Source organism: Heterodontus francisci, chromosome 48, assembly GCF_036365525.1.
Source record: "Heterodontus francisci isolate sHetFra1 chromosome 48, sHetFra1.hap1, whole genome shotgun sequence".
NCBI classification, from domain to species: domain Eukaryota; kingdom Metazoa; phylum Chordata; class Chondrichthyes; order Heterodontiformes; family Heterodontidae; genus Heterodontus; species Heterodontus francisci.
This window is the reverse complement of record NC_090418.1, coordinates 8,670,829-8,692,632: the sequence shown is the minus strand read 5'-3', so window position 1 is coordinate 8,692,632 and position 21,804 is coordinate 8,670,829. Positions and strand designations below refer to the sequence as shown.

At 44.2% G+C, this 21,804-nt stretch overlaps 2 protein-coding genes across 12 annotated transcripts in view; one reads left to right on the top strand and one right to left on the bottom strand.

Annotated features, from left to right (window-relative positions):
- The window catches only part of LOC137357314 (chloride channel protein ClC-Kb-like), a 198,504-nt gene that overhangs the window by 7,924 nt on the left and 168,776 nt on the right, over positions 1-21,804 (top strand). The window lies entirely within an intron of this gene.
- The window catches only part of epoa (erythropoietin a), a 42,457-nt gene continuing 37,658 nt past the window's right edge, over positions 17,006-21,804 (bottom strand). For all 5 annotated transcript variants that reach the window (XM_068023565.1, XM_068023569.1, XM_068023564.1 and 2 more), the window contains one exon: positions 17,006-17,707. In XM_068023565.1, the coding sequence (XP_067879666.1) occupies positions 17,561-17,707 (147 nt within the window). In that variant the 3' untranslated portion in view covers positions 17,006-17,560. The remainder of the gene's footprint in view (positions 17,708-21,804) is intronic.

Genomic DNA, 21,804 nt, shown 5'->3' with positions numbered 1-21,804 from the left:
CTTTGTTGGTGTCGAATAACTTTTTGCCTGCTTCTTTTCGTTTCTGCGAAGTGTTGGTCTCGGTTCAGTGGGCAGCACACTGGTATCTGAGTTACCAGGTTCTGTATTCAAGCCTGCTGCAGAGACTTGAGCACATAATCCAGGCTGACACTAACAGCGCTAGTGCTGCATTGTCGTTGGTGCTGTCTTTCAGATCAGATGTTAACAAAAGACCCCATCTGCCCTCTCAAGTGGATGTAAAAATCCCACAGCACTATTGTTCTCCTGATGTCCCTTAACCGTCATCTAAAACAGATGATCTGGCCATTTATTTCATTGTTGTGTGTGGGACCCTGATGTAAGCAATTCAATGGCTGTGTATCCCTACATTACAGCAATGACTACACTATGAAGCTACATAATTGACTGTGAAGCCCCTTGGGACATCCTGAGGACATGAAAGGGGCTCGAGAAATGCAAGTTGCTAGTCTGCAGCCTCTGTCAGTGCCGCTCCATAGCTCGGAGTTTGTCAAAAGAGGTGTCTGAGTAACTTATAAATAATACATAGTGCCATATCATATTGAAATGTCTCAAAATGTTTCCCCCACAGTGGATTAAAATGTAGTGATGATTGTTATATAGGCAATCACAAATAACAGTGAGATAGAAGACTAGTTAGTCTGTTGCTTTGGTGGTGCTGGTTCAGGGAAGAATGCTGACCAGGGTCTCCCTGTTCTTCTTCAAATAGTAGCGTGGGATCTTTTCTGAGTCCTTGGTTTTTTAGAGCTAAAAAAATGACATCTCCGGCAACGCAGCAACCACTAAGTACTGCATTAAATTGTCAGCTGAGATTACGTGTCTTGGTCGGAGGCTGAAACTTGAAGAGGTCGGATGAGGTACAGTACCGACACATTCAATGCATTGCCTTCTGAACTGTAGCTGAGAGGTCACTCTATAGAAAATGGCAGATATTAACCTGCATCTGGATCTTAGAACTCAGTTGTACACCAGCTTGGATCTGTCTGGGGGAGCAGTGAAGAACAGGATAATTTCTCAGAACAGTGCATCACCTACAGCAGTGAGGGCACCTCAGTGAGCCTGCACCCGCTTGAGATCTGGAACCAGATCTTGATCATTATCCAGTGATCCCTGCGGAAAAATATGACCTGAGAGTGCGTCTACAGTTTATGCTACTTGGTAATAACAGAACAGAAGGGAAAAGACAAGGTCCCCAGATTGAACTGAGGTCACATAATGATGCAGGAAACCAACGCTCACAATCGGCGTCCTACAGAGTGGCAATGGGTGAGGACACAAACTGGTGAGAGCAGTGCGAGGACATTGGCATGCTGCCACACTCCTGAAACCTGGCTGGGGAAATTTTCGTCCAACCGATTGTGCCTGTTGACTTGGCCATGTAGAGACACGCAGCAGCTACCCAGGGTGGCTCCTCTCTGCCCATTTTCTCTTCTCTGCACAATAAGGGCCTACATCTGGAAGCTCTGAATAGCAGCCTGGCTGAGACCGGGAGCTCCCTGACATGCAGGGATTGAACACTGCAGCACCGTGGGTTGGTGGGAGGCAGCTTTCTAGCCCTTTCCCTCTGTCCAAGTTGGTGCATGTTGTACGGAGAATCAACTAAAGGAAAAAGGTAGAGATTAACAATTCTTCCTGAGCCACTTAGAACCTCAGAGGCTACACGGAAAGTTTAAATCCCCGTCCGTCCCTGTCTCAGCTCATCTGCTGCTGAAACCCTCATCCATGTCTTCGGTACCTCTAGACTTGACTATTCCAACACACTCCTGGCTGGCCTCCCACATTCTACCCTCCGTAACCTTGAGCTCATCCAAAACTCTGCTGCCTGTGTCCTTACTTATGTAAGTCCCGTTCACCTATCCCCCCTGTGCTTGCTGACCTATATTGACTCCCGGTCAAGCAACACCTCAATTTTAAATTTCTCATCCTTACTTTCAAATCCCTCCAGGGCCTCTCTCCTTCCTATCTCTGTAACCATCTACAGCCCACAACCCTCAGAGATCTCTGTGCTCATCTAATTCTGCCTTTTGAGCATCCCCTATTTTAATTGTTCCACCATTGTGGCTGTGCCTTTAGCTACCTGGGCCATAAATTCTGGAATTCTCTCCCTAAACCACTCTGCCGCCCAACCTCTCTTTCTTCCTTTAAGATGCTCTTCAAATCCTATCTTTTTCACCATGCCATTTGCCCTAATATTTCCTTGTGTGGCTCAATGTCTAATTTTGCTTTATAATGCTGCTGTGAAGTGCCTTGGAATGTTTTATTATATTAAAGGCACTTTATAAATATAAGTTGTTATTGTTGTTCCCCTTAATACCCATTTATCTCAAAATGCTTACTGTAACTGATCTTGGGGTTATGATTTTAGTATTTATCCACCAATAAGGCAACAAGCCTCCTGTCCACCATCTGCAAGGCACAGGTCAGGAGTGTGATGGAATACTCGTCACTTACTTGGAACAGTGCAGCTCCACACCATCCAGGACAAAGCAGCCCGCTTGATCGGCACCCCATCCACTACCTTATACATTCACCTCCTCCACCACCGGCACTACAACAACACACCAAGTCTCCTTCAACAGCACCTTCCAAACCCACGACCTCTACCACCGAGAAGGTCAAGGACAGCAGGCGCATGGGAACACCACCCCTCCAAGTCATAGTGCTTTTGCTTCACTGTCACTGGGTCAAAAGCCTGGTACTCCCTTACAGCACTGTAGGTACACCTACCCCACATAGACAGCAGCGGTCAAGAAGGAGGCTCACTACCACCTTCTCAAGGGCAATTAGAGATGGGCAATAAATGCTGGCCTTGCCAGTGATGCTCACATCCCATGAATGAATAAAACAAAAATACACTAAATACAAACGGGGAAACCACCTAAAAAGCAACATAAGTATAAATAGACCTGAATTGTATGGACCACTTGTGAACAGCAGGTCATAGTTTGAATACCCTCAATATAAGTGTTTAACTTTCGGTCGAAATGTTTAAAATAATAATTAAAATAATAAAATCCCTCTCTTTTGTGCTACAACAGAAAATGCTGGAAATACTCAGCAGGTCTAAGTGTGGTTACAGGCCTGCTGAGTATTTCCAGAGTTTTCTATTTTTATTTCAGATTTCCAGCATCCTCAGTATTTTGCTTTAGTGCTTTTGGCCTGTTACTGCCCTGCTTGCTTTTCAATTCATAATTATCTGACAGCCACAACAAACACTAAGCAGGGATTTAATTTCCAGTAAAATTTAGTAACTGGTTCATCTTTTATTTACAGTGAGGGGCTGAACAATTTCCATAGCTTTCCACACATGGCCCACGTGCAGGAACTTTGCAATGATATCCATTAGCAGTGGTTCGCTAACTGATTGTGACCTCAGTCAGTAACTTTGAAAGCAAAAAATGTTACAATCGGACATTGTAGGATGTATGTCTATATGTATGAGTCCCACCCCTGACTTACAGAGATCAGCAACAAGGAAATGGCCAATAAGTATTGGGTTTTCCCACAAGGAGGGAAGGTCATCCGTGTGATAGTGTATTAAGTCTCTCAGTGGACAGCTCAGAGTCTCTTGGTTATGGTGAAGTTATGGAGAGTGGCAAGTCAGATGTTGTGGATACATTTATAGATATTTAAAATCTTGTATATTGCCCATCCCTAATTGCCCTTGAGAAAGTGGTGGTGAGCCGTCTGACGAATCACTGCAGTCCGTGTAGTGTAGGCACACCCACAGTGCTGTTAGGGAGGCAGCCCAACGACATTGAAGGAATGGCGATATATTTCCAAGTCAGGATGGTGTGTGACTTGGAGGGAAACTTGCAGATGGTAGATTGTCACTTAATGTCGCAGGACTCACACCTATCACTTCCCTTTTGTTCTTTTCTCCCCTCCCACTCTTTCCCTGCCTCTGTACTGGCTTCAAACCCGTTACATGTCAAACTTCTCCCAGTTCTGATGAAAGGTCACCAGCCTGAAACATTAACTCTATTTCTCGCCCGACAGATGTTATCTGACCTACTGTATACTTCCAGCATTCTTAGTTTTTAATTTCAGATTTCCAGTATTTTGCATTTGCATAAGTATAAACAGAAACAAATTGCCTGGAATTTGCGTGTCAGATTGTAAAAACTTGGAGAACACATCTGGTCTGCAGGTCATAGTTTGAACATCCATGATTTAAGTGTTTAATTATCTGAACAACACAAACACTAACCAGGGGCTAAATGGTTTTCATATCTTCCTCGACACAGCCCAAAAATAACCACAGGAACTTTGCAACGATATCCATAAATAGTGTCTTGCTAACTGATTAAGATGACCTCAATCAGTAGCATTGAAGAAACAGTGTTACAGCATGGAATATTGTGACATGGGACGTGGGTCTGTATGCATGAGTCCCGCTCCCGGGTTGCAGAGATCAGTATTGGGGAAATGTCCAATAGATATTAGGTTTTCCCCACAAGGAGGGAAAGTTATAACTGTGTTGCTGCCACAAGCCTGGCATGGTGGGGGTTGTGGCTTCATAGCTATATATTAAAGATTCTGCATAAGGCACACACTGTCTTGTCCACAAACCTTATGTCCTGTTGTCACAATTTTTGGTTGCTTGTTTCTGTCAAGATTTATTGTTGTAAATGACAATGTTTCCTAATCAGTTTTGCCGTGTCAGCTGTCACAAGGAAGGTGCAAGCCCTGGCCATTAGATGGCTTTGTGGGGAGAGTGTCTGAAGTCTCTCTCAATTGCATCGCCATTTTGTATCTAACAAAATTTATATTTTACAATTGACCATGTATATTGCTTTCAATCAGCATATACACATTAACTACTGGTAATCAATGCTAATCAGGGAAACTGTTTTTTCCCCTCTCAAACGTAATATCTTTATCCCTTCTTTCTTGAAGGTACCATTCCGCAAGCAGCTATGGCAGTCCAGTACCCAGTGATGGGAGGAGGGATAATCAGCTAATCTTCACACTACCATGACCTGGTATACACACACAGACACACACACAGACACAGACACACACACACAGACACACACACACACACACACACATATCTCCGGACGGACATTTGCGTGGGCAACCTGCCCATTATTTCTCCCCATCGACCATTGCCCCCACTCAGCGATAGCCGAGATCAGCCAAATTGGTGCAGGCCTGGCATCTAAACTGGACCTTCCTGATCAGATAATAAAAGCAAAATACTGAAGATGCTGGAAATCTGAAATATAACCAAAAAGTGCTGGAAATACTCAGCAGGTCTGGCAGCATCTGTGGAGAGAGAAGCAAAGTTAACGTTTCAAATCTTTCATCACAACTGATCAGTGTGGCTCAGAACCATACCATGTGTCACACTCACCCACTGAGCATCGGGGCTAGGAGTTGATAAGGTGGGTATTACATGGAATAGAATTCCATAGAATTTACGGCTTAGAAGCAGGCTAGTCAGCCTAACCGGTCCATGCTGGCATTTATCCTCCACATGAGCGTCCTCTCACCCCTCTTTATCTCACCGTCAGTATATTCTTATATTCCTTTCTCCCTCATATGTTATCCAGTTTCCTCTGAAATGCATTTTTGCTACTGCTCTCAACTACTTCATGTGGTAGCGAGTTCCACAGTCTCTCCACTCTCTGGGTAAAGAAGTTTCTCCTGAATTCCCTATGGGTTTTTTAGTGACTGTCTTATATTGATGGCCCCTAGTTCTAGTCTATCCCACAAGTGAAAACATCTCACCATCAACCCTATCAAACCCATTCATAATTTTTGAAGACCTCTATCAGGTTACCCTTCAGCCATCTCTTTTCTAGAGAAAAGAGCCCCAGCCTCTTCAGTCTTTCCTGATGGTTATAAGCTCTCAGTTCTGGTATCATCCTTGTAAAAATATTTCTGCACCTTCTCCAGTGTCTCTATATCTTTTTTTTAATTTGGAGACCAGACTTGTGCAGAGAAATGAACGAGGCCTGCCATTTTGTTGATCCTAGCTCATCAATCCAGTGGAACATACAGTCTACACATTGCAGTTTCCTCTGTTTCTTGTTATGCTAGTGAGTTTGCCTCCACTGCCTGAGCCAGAAGTCCATTCCACATGCTGATCACCCTTTGTTGAAAGGTCTAATTTTCCTTTCAGGAGTTTGAAACCACTGGCATTGGTTTAACCTGAAGTAGTGTGTCAAATTAATTTTCCTGCATCATTTACTATTTTAAAAGGCCCAATGGGATACCCTTTCTGTTGTCACATCATTGCTCAGAACAATTCGCACCAATATGATCATATTCTCTTGCCGGTCTCTTTTTCTGGGGTCCCCGAGGCCACAAACACACCATTTGAGCAACTGATCAGTTCCCAGCTTTCTACTTGTAACTGGCCTGCAGCAAGTATGCATGAGAGTACATAAGTGATGATTCCTCTTCTGAAACCACTTTTTTAAAAATTCTTTTCGTGGGATGTGGGCGTTGCTGGCAAGGCCAACATTTATTGCCCATCCCTAATTCCCCATCAGAAGGTGGTGGTGAGCTCCTTTCTTGAACTGTTGCTGTCCCTCTCATGCTGGTACACAATAGTGCTGTTAGGGAGGGAGTTGCAGGATTTTGATCCAGTAACAGTGAAGGATTGGTGATATATTTCCAAATTAGATGGTGTGTGACTTGGAGGCGAACATACAGGTGGTGGAGTTCCCATGCGTCTGCTGTTCTTGTCCTTTGAGGTGGAAGAGGTCATGGGTTTGGAAGGTGCTGTCAAAGGAGGCATGGTGAGTTGCTGCAGTGCATTCTGTCGATGGTACACACTGCTGCCACTGTGCGTCAGTGGTGGAGGGAGTGAATGTTTAAAGTGGTGATGGGGTGCCGATCAAGCGGGCTGCTTTGTCCTGGATGGTGTCGAGCTCCCTGAGTGTTGTTGGAGCCGCACCCATCCAGGCAAATGGAGAATATTCCATTGCACTCTTGACTGGTGCCTTGTAGATGGTGGACAGGCTTTAGGGAGTCAGGTGGTGGGTTACTTGCCACAGAACTCCCAGCCTCTGATCTGCTCTTGTAGCCACAGTATTTATGTGGTTACTCCAGTTCAGTTTCTGGTCAATGGTAACCCCAGGATGTTGATAGTGGGGGTTCAGCGTTGGTAATGTCGTTGAATGTCAAAGAGAGATGGTTAGATTCTTTCTTATTGGAGATTGTATCTTTTTGGCACTTGTGTGGCGTGAATATTACTTGCCACTTATCAGCCCAAGCCTGAATGTTGTCCAGGTCTTGCTGCATATGGACATGGACTGCTTCAGTATCTGACGAGGTGCGAATGGTACTGAATATCATATAATCTTCAGTGAACATTCCCAGTTCTGACCTTATGATGGAGGGAAGGCATTGATGAAGCAGCTGAAGATGGTTGGGCCTAGTACACGACCCTGAGCAACTCCTGCAGCAATGCCCTAGGGCTGAGATGATTGGCCTCCAACAACCACAACTATCTTCCTTTGTGCTAGGTATGAACTAAACCCATTGGGGAGTTCTCCCCTTGATTCCCATTGATTTCAGTTTGGCTAGGGCTCTTTGATGCCACACTCAGTCAAATGCTGCCTTGATATCCAGGGCAATCACTCTCACCTCACCTCTTGAGTTCAGCTGTTTTGTCCATGTTTGGACCAAGGCTGTAATGAGCTCAGGAGCTGAGTGACCATGGCAGAACCCAAACTGAGCATCAGTACGTAGTTTATTGTTAAGTGGCACTTGATAGCACTGTCAACGACACCTTCCACCACTTTGCTGATGATCGAGAGTACACTGATGGGCTGGTAATTGGCTGGATTGGATTTGTTATGCTTTTTGTGGATAGGATATACCTGGGCAATTTTCCATATTGTCCAGTAGATGCCAGTGTTGTAGTTATACTGGAACAGCTTGGCTAGGGGCGCGGCTCTTCTGCAGCACAAGTCTTCAGTACTAGAGCCGGGATGTTGTCAGGACCCATAGCCTTTGCAGTATCCAGTGCCTTCAGCCATTTCTTGATATCACATGGAGTGAATCGGATTGGCTGAAGACTGGCATCTGTGATGCTGGGGACCGGAGGAGTCCGAGATGGATCATCTACTTGGCACTTCTGGCTGAAAGTGGTTGCGAATGCTTCAGCTTTTTCTTTGCACTGATGTGCTGGGCTCCCCCATCATTGAGGATGGGAATATTTATGGAGCCATCTCCCCCAGTTAGTTGTTTAATTGTCCACCACCATTCACAACTGGATGCGACAGGACTACAGAGCTTTGATCTGATCCATTGGTTGTGGGATCATTTAGCTCTGTCTGTTGCATGCTGCTTCCGCTGTTTGGCATGCAAGTAGTCCTGTGCTGTAGCTTCACCAGGCTGACACCTCATTTTTAGGTGTCCCTGGTGCTGCTCCTGACATGCTCTCCTGCACTCTTCATTGAACCAGGGTTGATCCCTGGCTTGATGATACTGGTAGAGTGAGGGATATGCCAGGCATCACCTGTCATTATCCAGTTGCTGTTTGTCCCCTTCCCTGGTCTTTTTTCTGGGCTACACTGGGTGTGCAACGCATTGTGGCTGCTTAGGACCAACTAAATAGCAGTATTCATTGTGTGCTACTCCTGATGACAGGTTGTAGAACCGACCAAAGTTGGGCCCTGGACGCCATCAGTTTGCCTTCTTTATTGTGTCAGGTGGTGTCTCTGGGACTACTGCATGGCCTGCTCCTTCTAAAAAAAACAGCACCTGAAGTAACAGAAAAGCCCTTGAGGGAAACAGCAAACCGGAGATATTTTGTCAGTGGCTTGAAGCAATCCATTACATACCCAAGGCTACAGATTACATTCGGATTGAATTAGAATAAAGCTGACATGTTTGGCAAATATTGGCACTTCTACAAGGATCAAAAGTGCAAAGGTCACAATTGCCTAACCAATGTACAAAAAGACACAGGTCAAACTATTCTGACAGTGGATTTAGACAGGGGTAAGGAACATTTATTTACTTACATTTGAAAGCATTTTGAAATGCTGTTGGATTGGCATTCTGGTGCTAGCATGTGCCAGTTTCCCAAGTTATGGATCTTACAGTGCCAGAGAGATGGGTGCAGTGTAAGTTCAGGTACTTCACTGCAGGAAAGGCAAAACATCCAACCTTTGCTGAGAGCAAAAAATAATGGCAAGGCAGCGGGATTCAGGGTAAAGCAGTTTCTCCCTTGGCTGATTGGGGTTATTTTGACTTTGGATGAGTGTAAAATGCATGACATTGGCAGCACTACCCATTGAGCACTTGTTCTCTTCCATTCAGTCAATAAGAGAGGTGTTTAATGGGTGGCCCAGCTGATATCACACATTTTACACTGTAGTCCAAAGCCAAAATTAGCCTCATTGCCTTTCTCACTTGGCACAGTTCCATGGACAGTGATTGCTCTTGTGATATCTTTCCCAAGAAGACATCATTCATAGGTGAGACCCAACAGTGGCAGTGGATATCCGACTGTGGCAAAATCACAGCTGAGCTCAATCCTATTATAACCCAGAATCTACACATGTACAGTTAGGGAGTCACTGTATACCAATCGGGACCAGGAAGTCTGGCTCATTCTTTTGTAGCGCTGCAAATACTGTCCAGGTAGCAATCAGTCAACTCCACAAAGATCAGGGATCAAATCTGGAGCTTTCCTGCCCTGTATCATGGAAGAGGGAAGACACTTGGCTTGAATCAAAAGGACAACCAACATTCTATGCCGCTGAGTAAGCAGAGCACGGCTAGTGATGAAAATTGTTTTTATAATTTTTAATGTTTGTTATATAGTTGGACCATGGCTTTGGTCCTCAAATATATCTGGTCATTTAATTACATCAAGAAGCAAGTACAATAATTGCACTCTCGATATCACACTTTGCTACAGATGCAAAACAATCTTGAAATGTTAGATACTCCTGAGCTGCAGCCTGAAACTCCTAAGTCAAACTGCAAACTTATCTGAGTGACTTCAAACTCTGTTTACTTATAGCAAGACACTCTGGTCATAAAGTGACAACTTAAACACAGTTCCACCTTACCAGCAGGATAAATCATCACATAAAACATACCTCTACCCTCCGTAAACTTGACATCATCCAAAACTCTGCTGCCCATGTCTTAACTCGCACCAAGTCCTGTTCACCCATCACCCTGTCCTCGCTGACAAACATTGGCTCTCAGTTAAGCAACACCTTGATTTCAAAATTCTCATCCTCGCTTTCAAATCCTTCCATGGTCTCACCCTTATCTCTGTAATCTCCTTCAACCTCAAAATCCTCTAATTCTGGACTCTTGAGCATCCCTGATTTTAATCACTCTACCATTGGCAACTATGCTTTCAGTTGCCAAGGTTGTAAGCTCTGGAACTCTGTCCCTAAACCTCTCCGCCTCTCCTCCTTTAAGGCAGTTCTTAAAACCTACTTCTTTGACCAAGTTTTTGGTCATCTGTACTAATATCTCCTTATGTGACTGGGTGTCAAATCTTGCTTTATAACGCTCCTGTGCGGTGCTTTGGAACATTTTATTCTGTTAAAGGTGCTGTATAAATGCAAGTTGTTGTATCCTGCGCCTACCTTTATGAAGCATTTCATCTTATTTATTGTGAGCAATGCTAGGGGGAGATCCACTTGTACATATATATTAAAATGTCGTGTCTAGCATTTGTCTGTCACTCTCCAGCCATCATTCTTCAATGTCTTACAGTTCATTACAGATGTAGAACAACTTAAGAAAAAACAGAAAGGAGGCCAGTCATTTCATGATGATTTCTTGTGACCCAGAGGCAGAATGTACAAGCATAGTATAAATGTAGAAATGTTTATCATACTAACTAGGAGCAGGAGTGGGATATTCGGCCCCGAGAGCCTGCTCCGCAATTCTATAAGACCATGGCTGATCTGCTTGTGAACTCAACTCCACTTCCCTGCCTAACCCCGATACCCTTTGACTCCCTTGTTTGTCAAGAATTTGTCTACCTCTGCCTTAAAAATAGTCAATGACCCTGCCTCCACCACTGTCTGGGAAAGAGAGTTCCACAGACTCATGACCCTCAGAGAAAAAATTCTCCTCATCTCTGTCTTAAATGGGAGCCCCTTATTTATAAATTGTGCCCCCCCCTACTAGTTTTAGTCTCTCCCACAAAGGGAAACATCCTTTCAACATCCACCCTGTCAAGTCCCCTCAGGAGCTAATATATTTCAGTAAGAGCACCTCTTATCCATCTAAACTCCAGTGAAGATAGACTCAACCAGTCCAACCTTTCCTCATAAAATAACCCTCTCATCACAGGAATCTCTGAACTGCAATGATGTCATCGACCACCCCCCCACCCCCTCCCCCCCCCAGGCCCCCTTCTCATCTCAATCAGAAATGGCCTACCTTTTATTCTGAGACTGTGTCCCCTGGTTCTAGGATTCCCCAGTCAGGGGAAACACCCTTCCTGCATCTACCCTGTAGAGCCCTGTAAGAATTTAGTATGCGTCAATGAGATCACCTCTCATTCTTCTAAACCTTAGAGAATAATAGGCCCAGTTTCCTCAATCTCTCCTCATTGGACAATCCCAAGATCCTAGGGATCAGTCGTGAACCTTTGTTGCACTCCCTCCATTGTAAGTATATCCTTTCTTCGGTTAGGAGACCAAAACTATATACAATACTCCAGGTGTGATCTCGCCAAGGCCCTATACAATTTCTGCAAGACTTCTTTACTCCTGCACTCAAATCCTCTTGCCATAAAGGCCAACATACCATTTACCTTCCGAATTGCTTGCTGCACCTGCATGTTAGCTTTCAGTGACTTATGAACAATGACACCCATGTCCCTTTGGACATCAACACTTCCCAATCTCACATTTAAGAAATACTCTGCATTTCTGTTTTTCCTACCAAAGTAGATAACTTCACATTTTTCCACGTTACATTCCATCTGCCATGTTCCTGCCCACTCACTCAGCCTGTCTAAATCCCCTTGAAGTCTGTTTGCATCCTCCTCACAACTCACATTCCTACCTAGTTTAGATGCAATTACTCTGGATTTACCTATAGATAGTGATCGAGAGCAGGAAGCCTGACTGATTTATTTTCCCACCCCACCCCTTCCCTATCCAATGATCAATTCTATCACCCAACTGGGATCAACTAAACAAGCACAAGCTCGGGATCAGACTGGAGAGGTCCTCATCTGTGCAGTTCAGGCAATTGAGCTGCAGTAGACATAGAAAATAGGAGCAAGAGTAGGCCATTCGGCCCTGCTCCGCCATTCAAAAAAGATCATGGCTGATCATCTAATTCAGTGCCCTGTTCCCGCTTTCTCCCCATATCCCTTGATCCCTCTGGCATTAAGAAATATATCTATTTCCTTCTTGAATATATTTAATGCCTTGACCTCCACTCCCTTCTGCGGTAAAGAATTCCACAGGTTCACCACCCTCTGAGTGAAGAAATTTCTCATCTCTGTTCTAAATGGCATTCCCCGTATCCTGAGACTGTGACCCCTGGTTCTGGACTCCCCAGCCATCGGGAACATCTTCCCTGCACCTAGCCTGTCTAGTCCTGTTTGAGGCTTATAGGCTTCTATGAGATCCCCTCTTATTCTTCTAAACTCTAGTGAATATAGGCCTAGTTGACCCAATCTCTCCTCATACGTCAATCCTGCCACCCCAGGAATCCGCCTAGGAAATCATCTTAGCACTCCCTTTGCAAGAGCTGCATTCTAAGACATAGCTGATGGGCAGCATGCAGAGGTTTTTGACTTACCTGTGGGACACTGTTCTGCTAATCCATTCAGTCATAGTGACCCAACATAAGTTAATATAACGTTGGCACTTTTGTCTTGAAAAGCAAAGGACTAGGGATAAAAGTAAGCACACAGTGGGATAATGTGCCTTTAATTCAGCTTAGTCTCAATTAATTTTGTACACTAGGATAACTTACAATTCAAATACCCCAACACCCACTGAAGAAGTGCTTGGTCTCTGCCTCATCAGCAACTTTACATTTTATTTATTGCAATATTTTTCACATCATCACTTTGGATAATTTGCTGAGCATTTCATGGCCAGGGGCAGTGAGGATTTTTAAAAGCATTGTTAACTTCCTGTATTTGTAAAGTCAGCAGTCCCATAAAAAATTAGCACAAAAATAACTAGTTTTACAGCATTTGCCTTCATATGTTTTTAAGTTTTATATATGCATTTTGCATACTTTGTATTGAGAACTCTTGTGCACCTGGGAAATTTAAAGCATCACCCTTTCTATGAAACACCAACGGAACATCTTAACACATATACCCAAAATGATGAAAGTCATCCTCTCCTGATTTTTTTCTGGCCTTGAGGTAATCTGGCTTTTATCCAAGCGAAAAGCCAATCAGTTACCAATTTGGAAAAACTTCCTACAACAGTAATGGAAGAAAGAACTTGCATTTCATAACACCTCTCATATCCTCATAATAGAATCATACAAAGTTTAAGGCACAGAAAGAGGCCACTTGGCCCATCGTGTCTGTGCCAGCCGAAAAATGATCCACCTATTCTAATCCCACCTTCCAGCATTTGGTCCGTAGCCCTGCAGCTTAGGGCGCTTGAGGTGCATATCCAGACTCCTTTTGAATGAGTTAAGGGTCTCTGCCTCAACTACCCTTTCAAGCAGTGAGTTACAGACCATCACCACCACCTGGGTGAAAAAGTTTTTTCTCATCTCCCCTCTAATTTTTCTACCAATCAATTTAAATCTATGCCCCCTTGTCATTGACCTCTCTGCTAAGGTGAATAGACCCTTCACCTTCACCTCCACTCTATCCAGGCCCCTCAAAATTTTGTACATTTCAATCAGATCTCCCCTCAGCCTTCACTGTTCCAAGGAGAACAACCCCAGCCTATCCAATCTTTTCTAATATCTGCATTTTTCCAGTCCTGGCAACATCCTCGTAAATCTCTTCTGTACCCTCTCTACTGCATTTACATCCTTTCTGTAATGAGGTGACCAGAACTGTACACAGTACTCAAGCTGTGGCCTAACCAATGAGTTGTACAGTTCCAGCATAACCTCCCCGCTCTTGTATTCTATACCTCGACTAATAAAGGAAAGGATTCCATATGCCTTCTTAACCACTTTATCGACCTGTCCGACTACCTTCAAGGATCTGTGAACATTTACTCCAAGATCCCTACTTCCTCTACACTTCTCAGTATTTTCCCATTAACCATATATTCCTTTGCCTTGTTTGACTTCCCCAAATGCATCACCTCACACTTCTCCAAGTTGAATTCCATTTGCTACTTTTCTGCCTATTTGACCAAACTATCAACATCTTCTTGCAGCCTACAGCTATCCTCCTCGCTATCTACCACACGGCCAATCTTTGTGTCGTCTGCAAACCTCTTGATCATGCCCCCTACATTTACATCCAAATCGTTAATATACACCACAAAAAGCAGGGGACCCAGTACTGAGCCCTGCGGAATGCCACTGGAAACAGCCCTCCAGTCGCTAAAACAGCCGTTAGCAAATTGCCACTGAGCCAATTTTGTACCCAGCTTGCTGCATTTCCCTGGATCCCATGGGATTTAATTTTTTTAACCAGCCTATCATGTGGGACCTTGTCAAAAGCCTTGCTAAAATCCATGTAGACTACATCAACTGCACTACCCTCATCTATCTTCCATGTTACTTCTTCAAAAAATTTGATCAAGTTGGTCAAACAAGATCTTCCCTTAACAAATCCATGCTGACTATCCTTGATTAATCTGTGCCTTTCTGAGTGACACTTTATGCTGTCTCTCAGAATAGATTCCAATAATTTGCCCACTACTGAGGTTAGACTGACTGGCCTGTAATTATTCAGTCTATCCTTCGCTCCCTTTTTAAACAGAGATACAATATTATCAATTCTCCAATCCTCTGCCACCATACCTGTATCCAGTGAGGACTGGAAAATGATAGTCAGACCCTCTGCTATTTCCTCTCTTGCTTCTTTTAAGAGCCTAGGATACATTCATCTGGCCCTGGTGACATCAACTTGTAAGGATGCTAATCCCATTAATACTTTCTCTCTCCCTATGTTGATCACATCCAATACTTCACATTCTTCCTCCTTCTACAATATCTGCATCATCCCCCTCTTTTGTGAAGACAGATGCAAAGTATTCATTCAGAACCATACCGATATCTTCCGCTTCTACACATAGGTTACCTTTTTGGTCTTTTATGGACGCTACTCTCTCCTTAGTTATCCTCTTACTCTTAATGTATTGATAAAACATCTTTGGGTTCACCTTGATTTTGCTTGCCAATATTCTTTCATGCCCTCTCTTTGCTTTGCTAATTTCCTTTTTGATTTCACCCCCTCCACTTTCTATACTCCTGTTAGTTTTCTGTCATATTGAGTTCTTGGTGTCCCACATAAGCTTTCCTTTTCTGTCTTATCTTACCCTGTAGACTCCTTGACATCCATGGGGCTCTAGATTTGGCCGTCTCACCCTTTTTCTTTGTGGGAACATGTTTACCCTGAACCCCTTGAATCTTCCCTTTGAATGCCTCCCACTGTTCTGACACTGATTTACCTACAAGTAGCTGTTTTTAGTCCACTTTCGCTAAATCACTCGTCAGTTTCGTAAAATTGGCCTTGCCCCAATTGAAAACTGTAACTCCCGTTTTATTTCTGTCTTTTTCCATAATTATGTCAAAACTGACTGAATTATGATCACTACCACCAAAATGCTCTCCCACTGCCACTCCTTCCATCTGCCCATCTTCATTTCCTAACACTAAGTCTAGAACTGCGCCCTCTCTTGTTGGACTTGCTACGTACTGGGCAAAAAAGTTCTCCTGAATGCACCTCAAGAATTCTGCTCCCTCAATTCCTTTCACTCTAAAACTATCCCAGTGAATTGGGGTAATTAAAATCCCCTACTATGACTTCCCTATTGTTCTTGCACTTCTCAGAGATTTGCCTACATATCTGCCCCTCTATCTCCCTCTGACTGCTTGGGGGGTCCATAGTACACTCCCAGCAGTGTGAGTACCCCTTTTTTGTTCCTTAGCTCAATCCATATGGCCTCATTTGGTGAACCTTCCAACATATCATCCCTCCCAAAGTGCTCTGCACAACACTTTGAAATGTGTTCACTGTTGTTAATGTGGGCAAACGCAGCCGCCAATTTCATACAGAGCAAAGTCCCACAAACTGCAATCGGATAAATGACCAGTTAATCTGTTCTGGTGGTTTTGATCAAGGGATAAATGTTGGCTGGGACACCAGGAGAACTCACTCCCTTGTCTTCTTTATATAGTGTCATGGGATCTTTTGTGTCCACTTCAACAGGAAACAGAGCCTTGGTTTAATGTCTCCTCTGAAAGATGGCACCTCTGATAATTCAGGCTGACACTTCAGTGCACCGTGTGCTCCTTGAGTGGGACTTGAATTCACAACCCTCTGAGTCAAGCAAATCTGCTACCACTGAGATAAGCTGACACTCATCAGCTTCAAAAACACAACAATGCTGCAGATGGTGGAAATCTGAAATAAAAACAGAAAATGCTGTGGTGACGCTGCCTGACTGTGAGAGCACTTTCAACATTTTCAGTTTGTATTACTCATGAGCCTCTACTTGACTCCAGGATGTGCCTATTTTGTCAAGTTCCCCACGAGTGCTGGAGCAATGGCCTTAAAGGAAGAGTTCAGATTAGTTGGCAAATATCACAGTTATGCTTCAGACTATGAAAGAGCAACACCATGGGACAGCAGCCAGGACATCAATAATTACACTGAAAGTTGCAGAAAACCGGGAAAATAAACTGCATATTCAAGGACTTCCTTCACAACGCATATGGCAGAAATAAACTCTTGAAAATCAGACCCAGAGTGTACATGACGTATAAATATGTTTAAATAGATACAATATTTTAATAAACATACAACTGATCTACAATGACTCAGCATTAATATTAACCACCACTGACACCCACACCCACCCCACCCCCTGCCAACTCCACAGAACTTTTGACCAAGTTAGTTTTCATCATTTCTACAACACTTCCAAAAGGTTACCAGTGAACTTCAGTCCATGAGTTAAGCAGTAATAAAGATCTGAGGCATAATAGCTGACAGAGCTTAAAGTACAAAAGACATGAAACGCTCGCGTCCCATATTCACAGAACTCTACGAAACAATGCCCTCAACAGCAGGCTATGCCATCAATAAACTGACACTTTCTGCAGTATATTTGTCTAACTCAAATGGTCCTCAGGTGCAGCTGCCTCTTTCTCATCCTTGAGTTCAAAAAATTGCAAGTCCTTATACCCTGGTTACCACAGACTCTGTGGCTGAGCTTTCCAGACAGTATTCAGTTGGACGATCATCCTTTCGAATACTATACTCCAAATGAACTAGGCCACAACCTTCTTTCCCCTTTGTTTATTTTTCTTCTCTCTCCGTTCCTTGTTGGTGCTATACATTTTTGTGCTTAGAATGCAAAGGTTATAGCTTATAATCTGCATCGGAAGCTCCTTCAGAGTCTGCTGGCATCCAACTGGGCCGTCAGCTTGTCGCCAAATTGCAGGCTTCTGCGTTGAGAAAAAACAGTCTGACTTTCCCTTGTAAGAAATTTAAATAGACTTGAAAAATGGTTCTCAGCATTCTCGTGTTAAAGGTGGTCTGTAGCTCCCGTTCCCGATTAAGGATATCCTGTGCAAAAGCAAAAGAGGATTTATTTAAGGTGCAATGAAAGCAACTAGCAGGAAGTGATGGTTTTCCAGTACAATAATGTATATTGTGTAAGTGTACACTGGGTAGCCTTTCACCTCTGGGAACTGGGCTCAAAGCTGCCCCAGACTGAGACCGAGGGAAGGAAAAGCGGATAAAGACCATCAGGCCCATCACTCCTCACTCTACCCATGGGACTGAAAGTCTCTCTCCCCTGTCTGTCGGCTGTTAAGTTTCTATGGGGATTCAGCTTTGAGCAGTCATAGATCCACAGCCCAACAGCCACTCTTTAGAAGTGGTTTCAGAGTGGTTATGTTGCCGGGCTAGTAATCCAGAGGCCTGGACTAATGCTCCTGAGACATGAGTTCAAATCCCACCATGGCATCTGGGGAATTAAAATTCAATTTATTAAATTAATCTGGAATAAGAAAAAGAACAAAAAAAAAACAAAGAACAAAGAAAATTACAGCACAGGAACAGGCCCTTCGGCCCTCCAAGCCTGCGCCGATCCAGATCCTCTATCTAAACATGTCGCCTATTTTCTAAGGGTCTGTATCTCTTTTCTTCCTGCCCATTCATGTATCTGTCTAGATACATCTTAAAAGACGCCATCGTGCCCGCATCTACCACCTCCGCTGGCAACGCGTTCCAGGCACCCACCACCCTCTGCGTAAAGAACTTTCCACGCATATCCCCCCTAAACTTTTCCCCTTTCACTTTGAACTCGTGTCCTCTAGTAATTGAATCCCCCACTCTGGGAAAAAGCCTCTTGCTATCCACCCTGTCTATACCTCTCATGATTTTGTACACCTCAATCAGGTCCCCCCTCAACCTCCGTCTTTCTAATGAAAATAATCCTAATCTACTCAACCTCTCTTCATAGCTAGCGCCCTCCATACCAGGCAACATCCTGGTGAACCTCCTCTGCACCCTCTCCAAAGCATCCACATCCTTTTGGTAATGTGGCGACCAGAACTGCACGCAGTATTCCAAATGTGGCCGAACCAAAGTCCTATACAACTGTAACATGACCTGCCAACTCTTGTACTCAATACCCCGTCCGATGAAGGAAAGTATGCCTTCTTGACCACTCTATTTACCTGCGTTGCCACCTTCAGGGAACAGTGGACCTGAACACCCAAATCTCTCTGGACATCAATTTTCCCCAGGACTTTTCCATTTACTGTATAGTTCACTCTTGAATTGGATCTTCCAAAATGCATCACCTCGCATTTGCCCTGATTGAACTCCATCTGCCATTTCTCTGCCCAACTCTCCAATCTATCTATATTCTGCTGTATTCTCTGACAGTCCCCTTCACTATCTGCTACTCCACCAATCTTAGTGTCGTCTGCAAACTTGCTAATCAGTCCACCTATACTTTCCTCCAAATCATTAATGTATATCGCAAACAACAGTGGTCCCAGCACGGATCCCTGTGGAACACCACTGGTCACACGTCTCCATTTTGAGAAACTCCCTTCTACTGCTACTCTCTGTCTCCTGTTGCCCAGCCAGTTCTTTATCCATCTAGCTAGTACACCTTGGATCCCATGCGCCTTCACTTTCTCCATCAGCCGACCATGGGGAACCTTATCAAACGCCTTACTGAAGTCCATGTATATGACATCGACAGCCCTTCCCTCATCAATCAACTTTGAAGAAGCTAGTATCAATAACATTGACCATGGAACTACTGGATTGTTTTAAAAACCCATCTGGTTCACCAGTGTCCTTCAGGGAAGGAAATCTGCCGTCCTCACCTGTTCTGGCCTGTATGTGACTCCAGACCCACAGCAATGTGACTGACTCTTAACTGCCCTCTGAAATGGTTGAGCAAACCACTCAGTTACGGGCAATTAGGGATGGGCAACAAATGCTGGCCTTACAAGCAATGCCCACATCCTGGGAATGCCATTTTTTGAATATTCAGACTCACTCAGAGGTGCATCCCACACTTCCTACAACCCACTATTGGCAGCTGTGCTTTCAACCATCTGGGCCCTGAGCTCTGCCTCTCCGTCCTCCTTCAACAGTCTCCTTAAAACCTACTTCCTTGATGAAGATTTTGGTTACCTGTCCTAATATCTCCTTTGGCTAGATGCCAATTTTTGTGAAACACCTTGGGCCATTATACTGTGCTCAAGGCACTCTATATAAATACAAAAGTTGTTGATGTGCATCTCAGTACCAACTTTCTTATCATACACGACAAAACCAGATCAGACAATCTATTCATATTTGTTCTCGTGTTCCAATTATTATCTCTGCATTTCTGGTCTCTGTACTACAGCAGGGGTGCAGCCTGGCATCGGACATTGTACATTGAAGGGCAGCTGAACTGATCCTTTGGATTAGGTCAAAACTGTAGCACTCCAGCCATTGTCCTGTCTGAGATCAGTTAACTCAGCAGAGACCGTGGATCGAACCTAGGACCCTCCTGGTCTGCGTGGCTCAGCTGAGCCAGCAGGAAAGGCAGTCAAGGAAATGAACTAAGTATGGACTTTGTGTTGAACAGGAGGGGAGGGGAGGTCCCTTCCTGCTGTTGAGGATAAAACAGAGCAATACAAATGGGCATGATGTGTGTTTGGTAATGGAAAGGGTTAACGCCTGTCACTGTGCTGATGGACAGGCTGTGTGTTTGGTAATCCTGAACTATACTGACATGCACTTGGTTTTGAGTGCAGTTGCAAATTCCCTGCGTTACAAGTGCGCCAGATTGTCTGTGACCCCTGTGGGCCTTATTTTGAGCCCTTTTACCTCCCATTTCTTGCACCATTCCTACAATATTGATACTCAAAGGTACCATTGGGGCTACAGACTAAATTTACAGCAGTTAGAGGTACGATAAAAAATTTGAGGCGGTGCACTTTTCATAAACACAGCAACACTCTTATGCCATGGAAAAACCAGGATAAGTCTGCTTCATGGACACCACTTCTCCCCGTGCCTCCTGCCCCCCCCCCCCCCCTCACCAATTTTCTTTTTCCCCCTTTCCTCAAAGTACTATTTCATGTTGGGGGCACAGTTCAGTTGGCGCTGGGGGCACAGTTTAGTTGGCACTGGTAGTCCTCCAATACCATAATCAGCAGGCTGTTCGATCAAGGTGGTCAAGCCTGTTCCTGTCATCAATCTTGCATATGAATGTCTGTACTTTCCAGCCAGGAGTCACTAAGCAGCGATCAGGAGTGGGAGTGCTAGCTGTGTTCTTTTTTTTCGACCTTCTTTTCAGCCTAGGATTTGAGGCTAATTGTAGCATCCCTGCTGTTTTCTTCCACTGGCAAAGTGTCACTGTGATCAGGTTGTCCAAAGCTAGCTAGCAGTCTCGAGCAGAACTGGAAGCCAATGCTAGCGCCTTGGATTATTGAGCCGTGACATTGTGCCATGATGGGGTTTAGGGTAAATCCCTCCCCCCTCCACTTCCCAGTTGTGTTATATTTTCAGTCAGCACATATTTGGCAGATAAAGCAACGAAGGATACAAGAGATGGGGCAGGGTTTCCACTTCTGTGTTCTACCTCAATTACATCCTGCTCATTTCTATATGGTGCAAGAGTACTTCTCCAAACTTTGAGCAAAATATGGCAGCCTGCTAACTATGACACTTGGGCACCATTAAAATAAAATACCCATAAAGAACTTACACTTACATATGTGCTTCATCACGTCTCTTAGAAAGCTCTGTCAAGAGAAATGTTCTTCCCTGGCCTCCTCTTATCTCCTGTAGATACTAACACCTACTTTCTGGCAGCCAGCTGAGAAACATATGAACAGGGGACTAGGTCCCAATTCTGTAACTCGTACTAAGCCCCATTCACCCATCGCCCCTCTGCTCGCTGACCTACCTCGTTGTCCAAGCTTTTGGTTACCTGTCCTAGTGTCTCCTTCTTTAGCTTGGTGTCAATATTTGTGTGATTAAGAAGGTCCTGTGAAGCATCTTGGGACACTTAACCATGTTAATGGCAATATATAAATGCAAAGTTGTTGCACTAGGATATGATGGGGACATCCTTGAGCAAATTTAAACTACAATTCAACTTGTCATTGAGTTTGGACCTTATGCTCTGCTTGCAAGGTCAA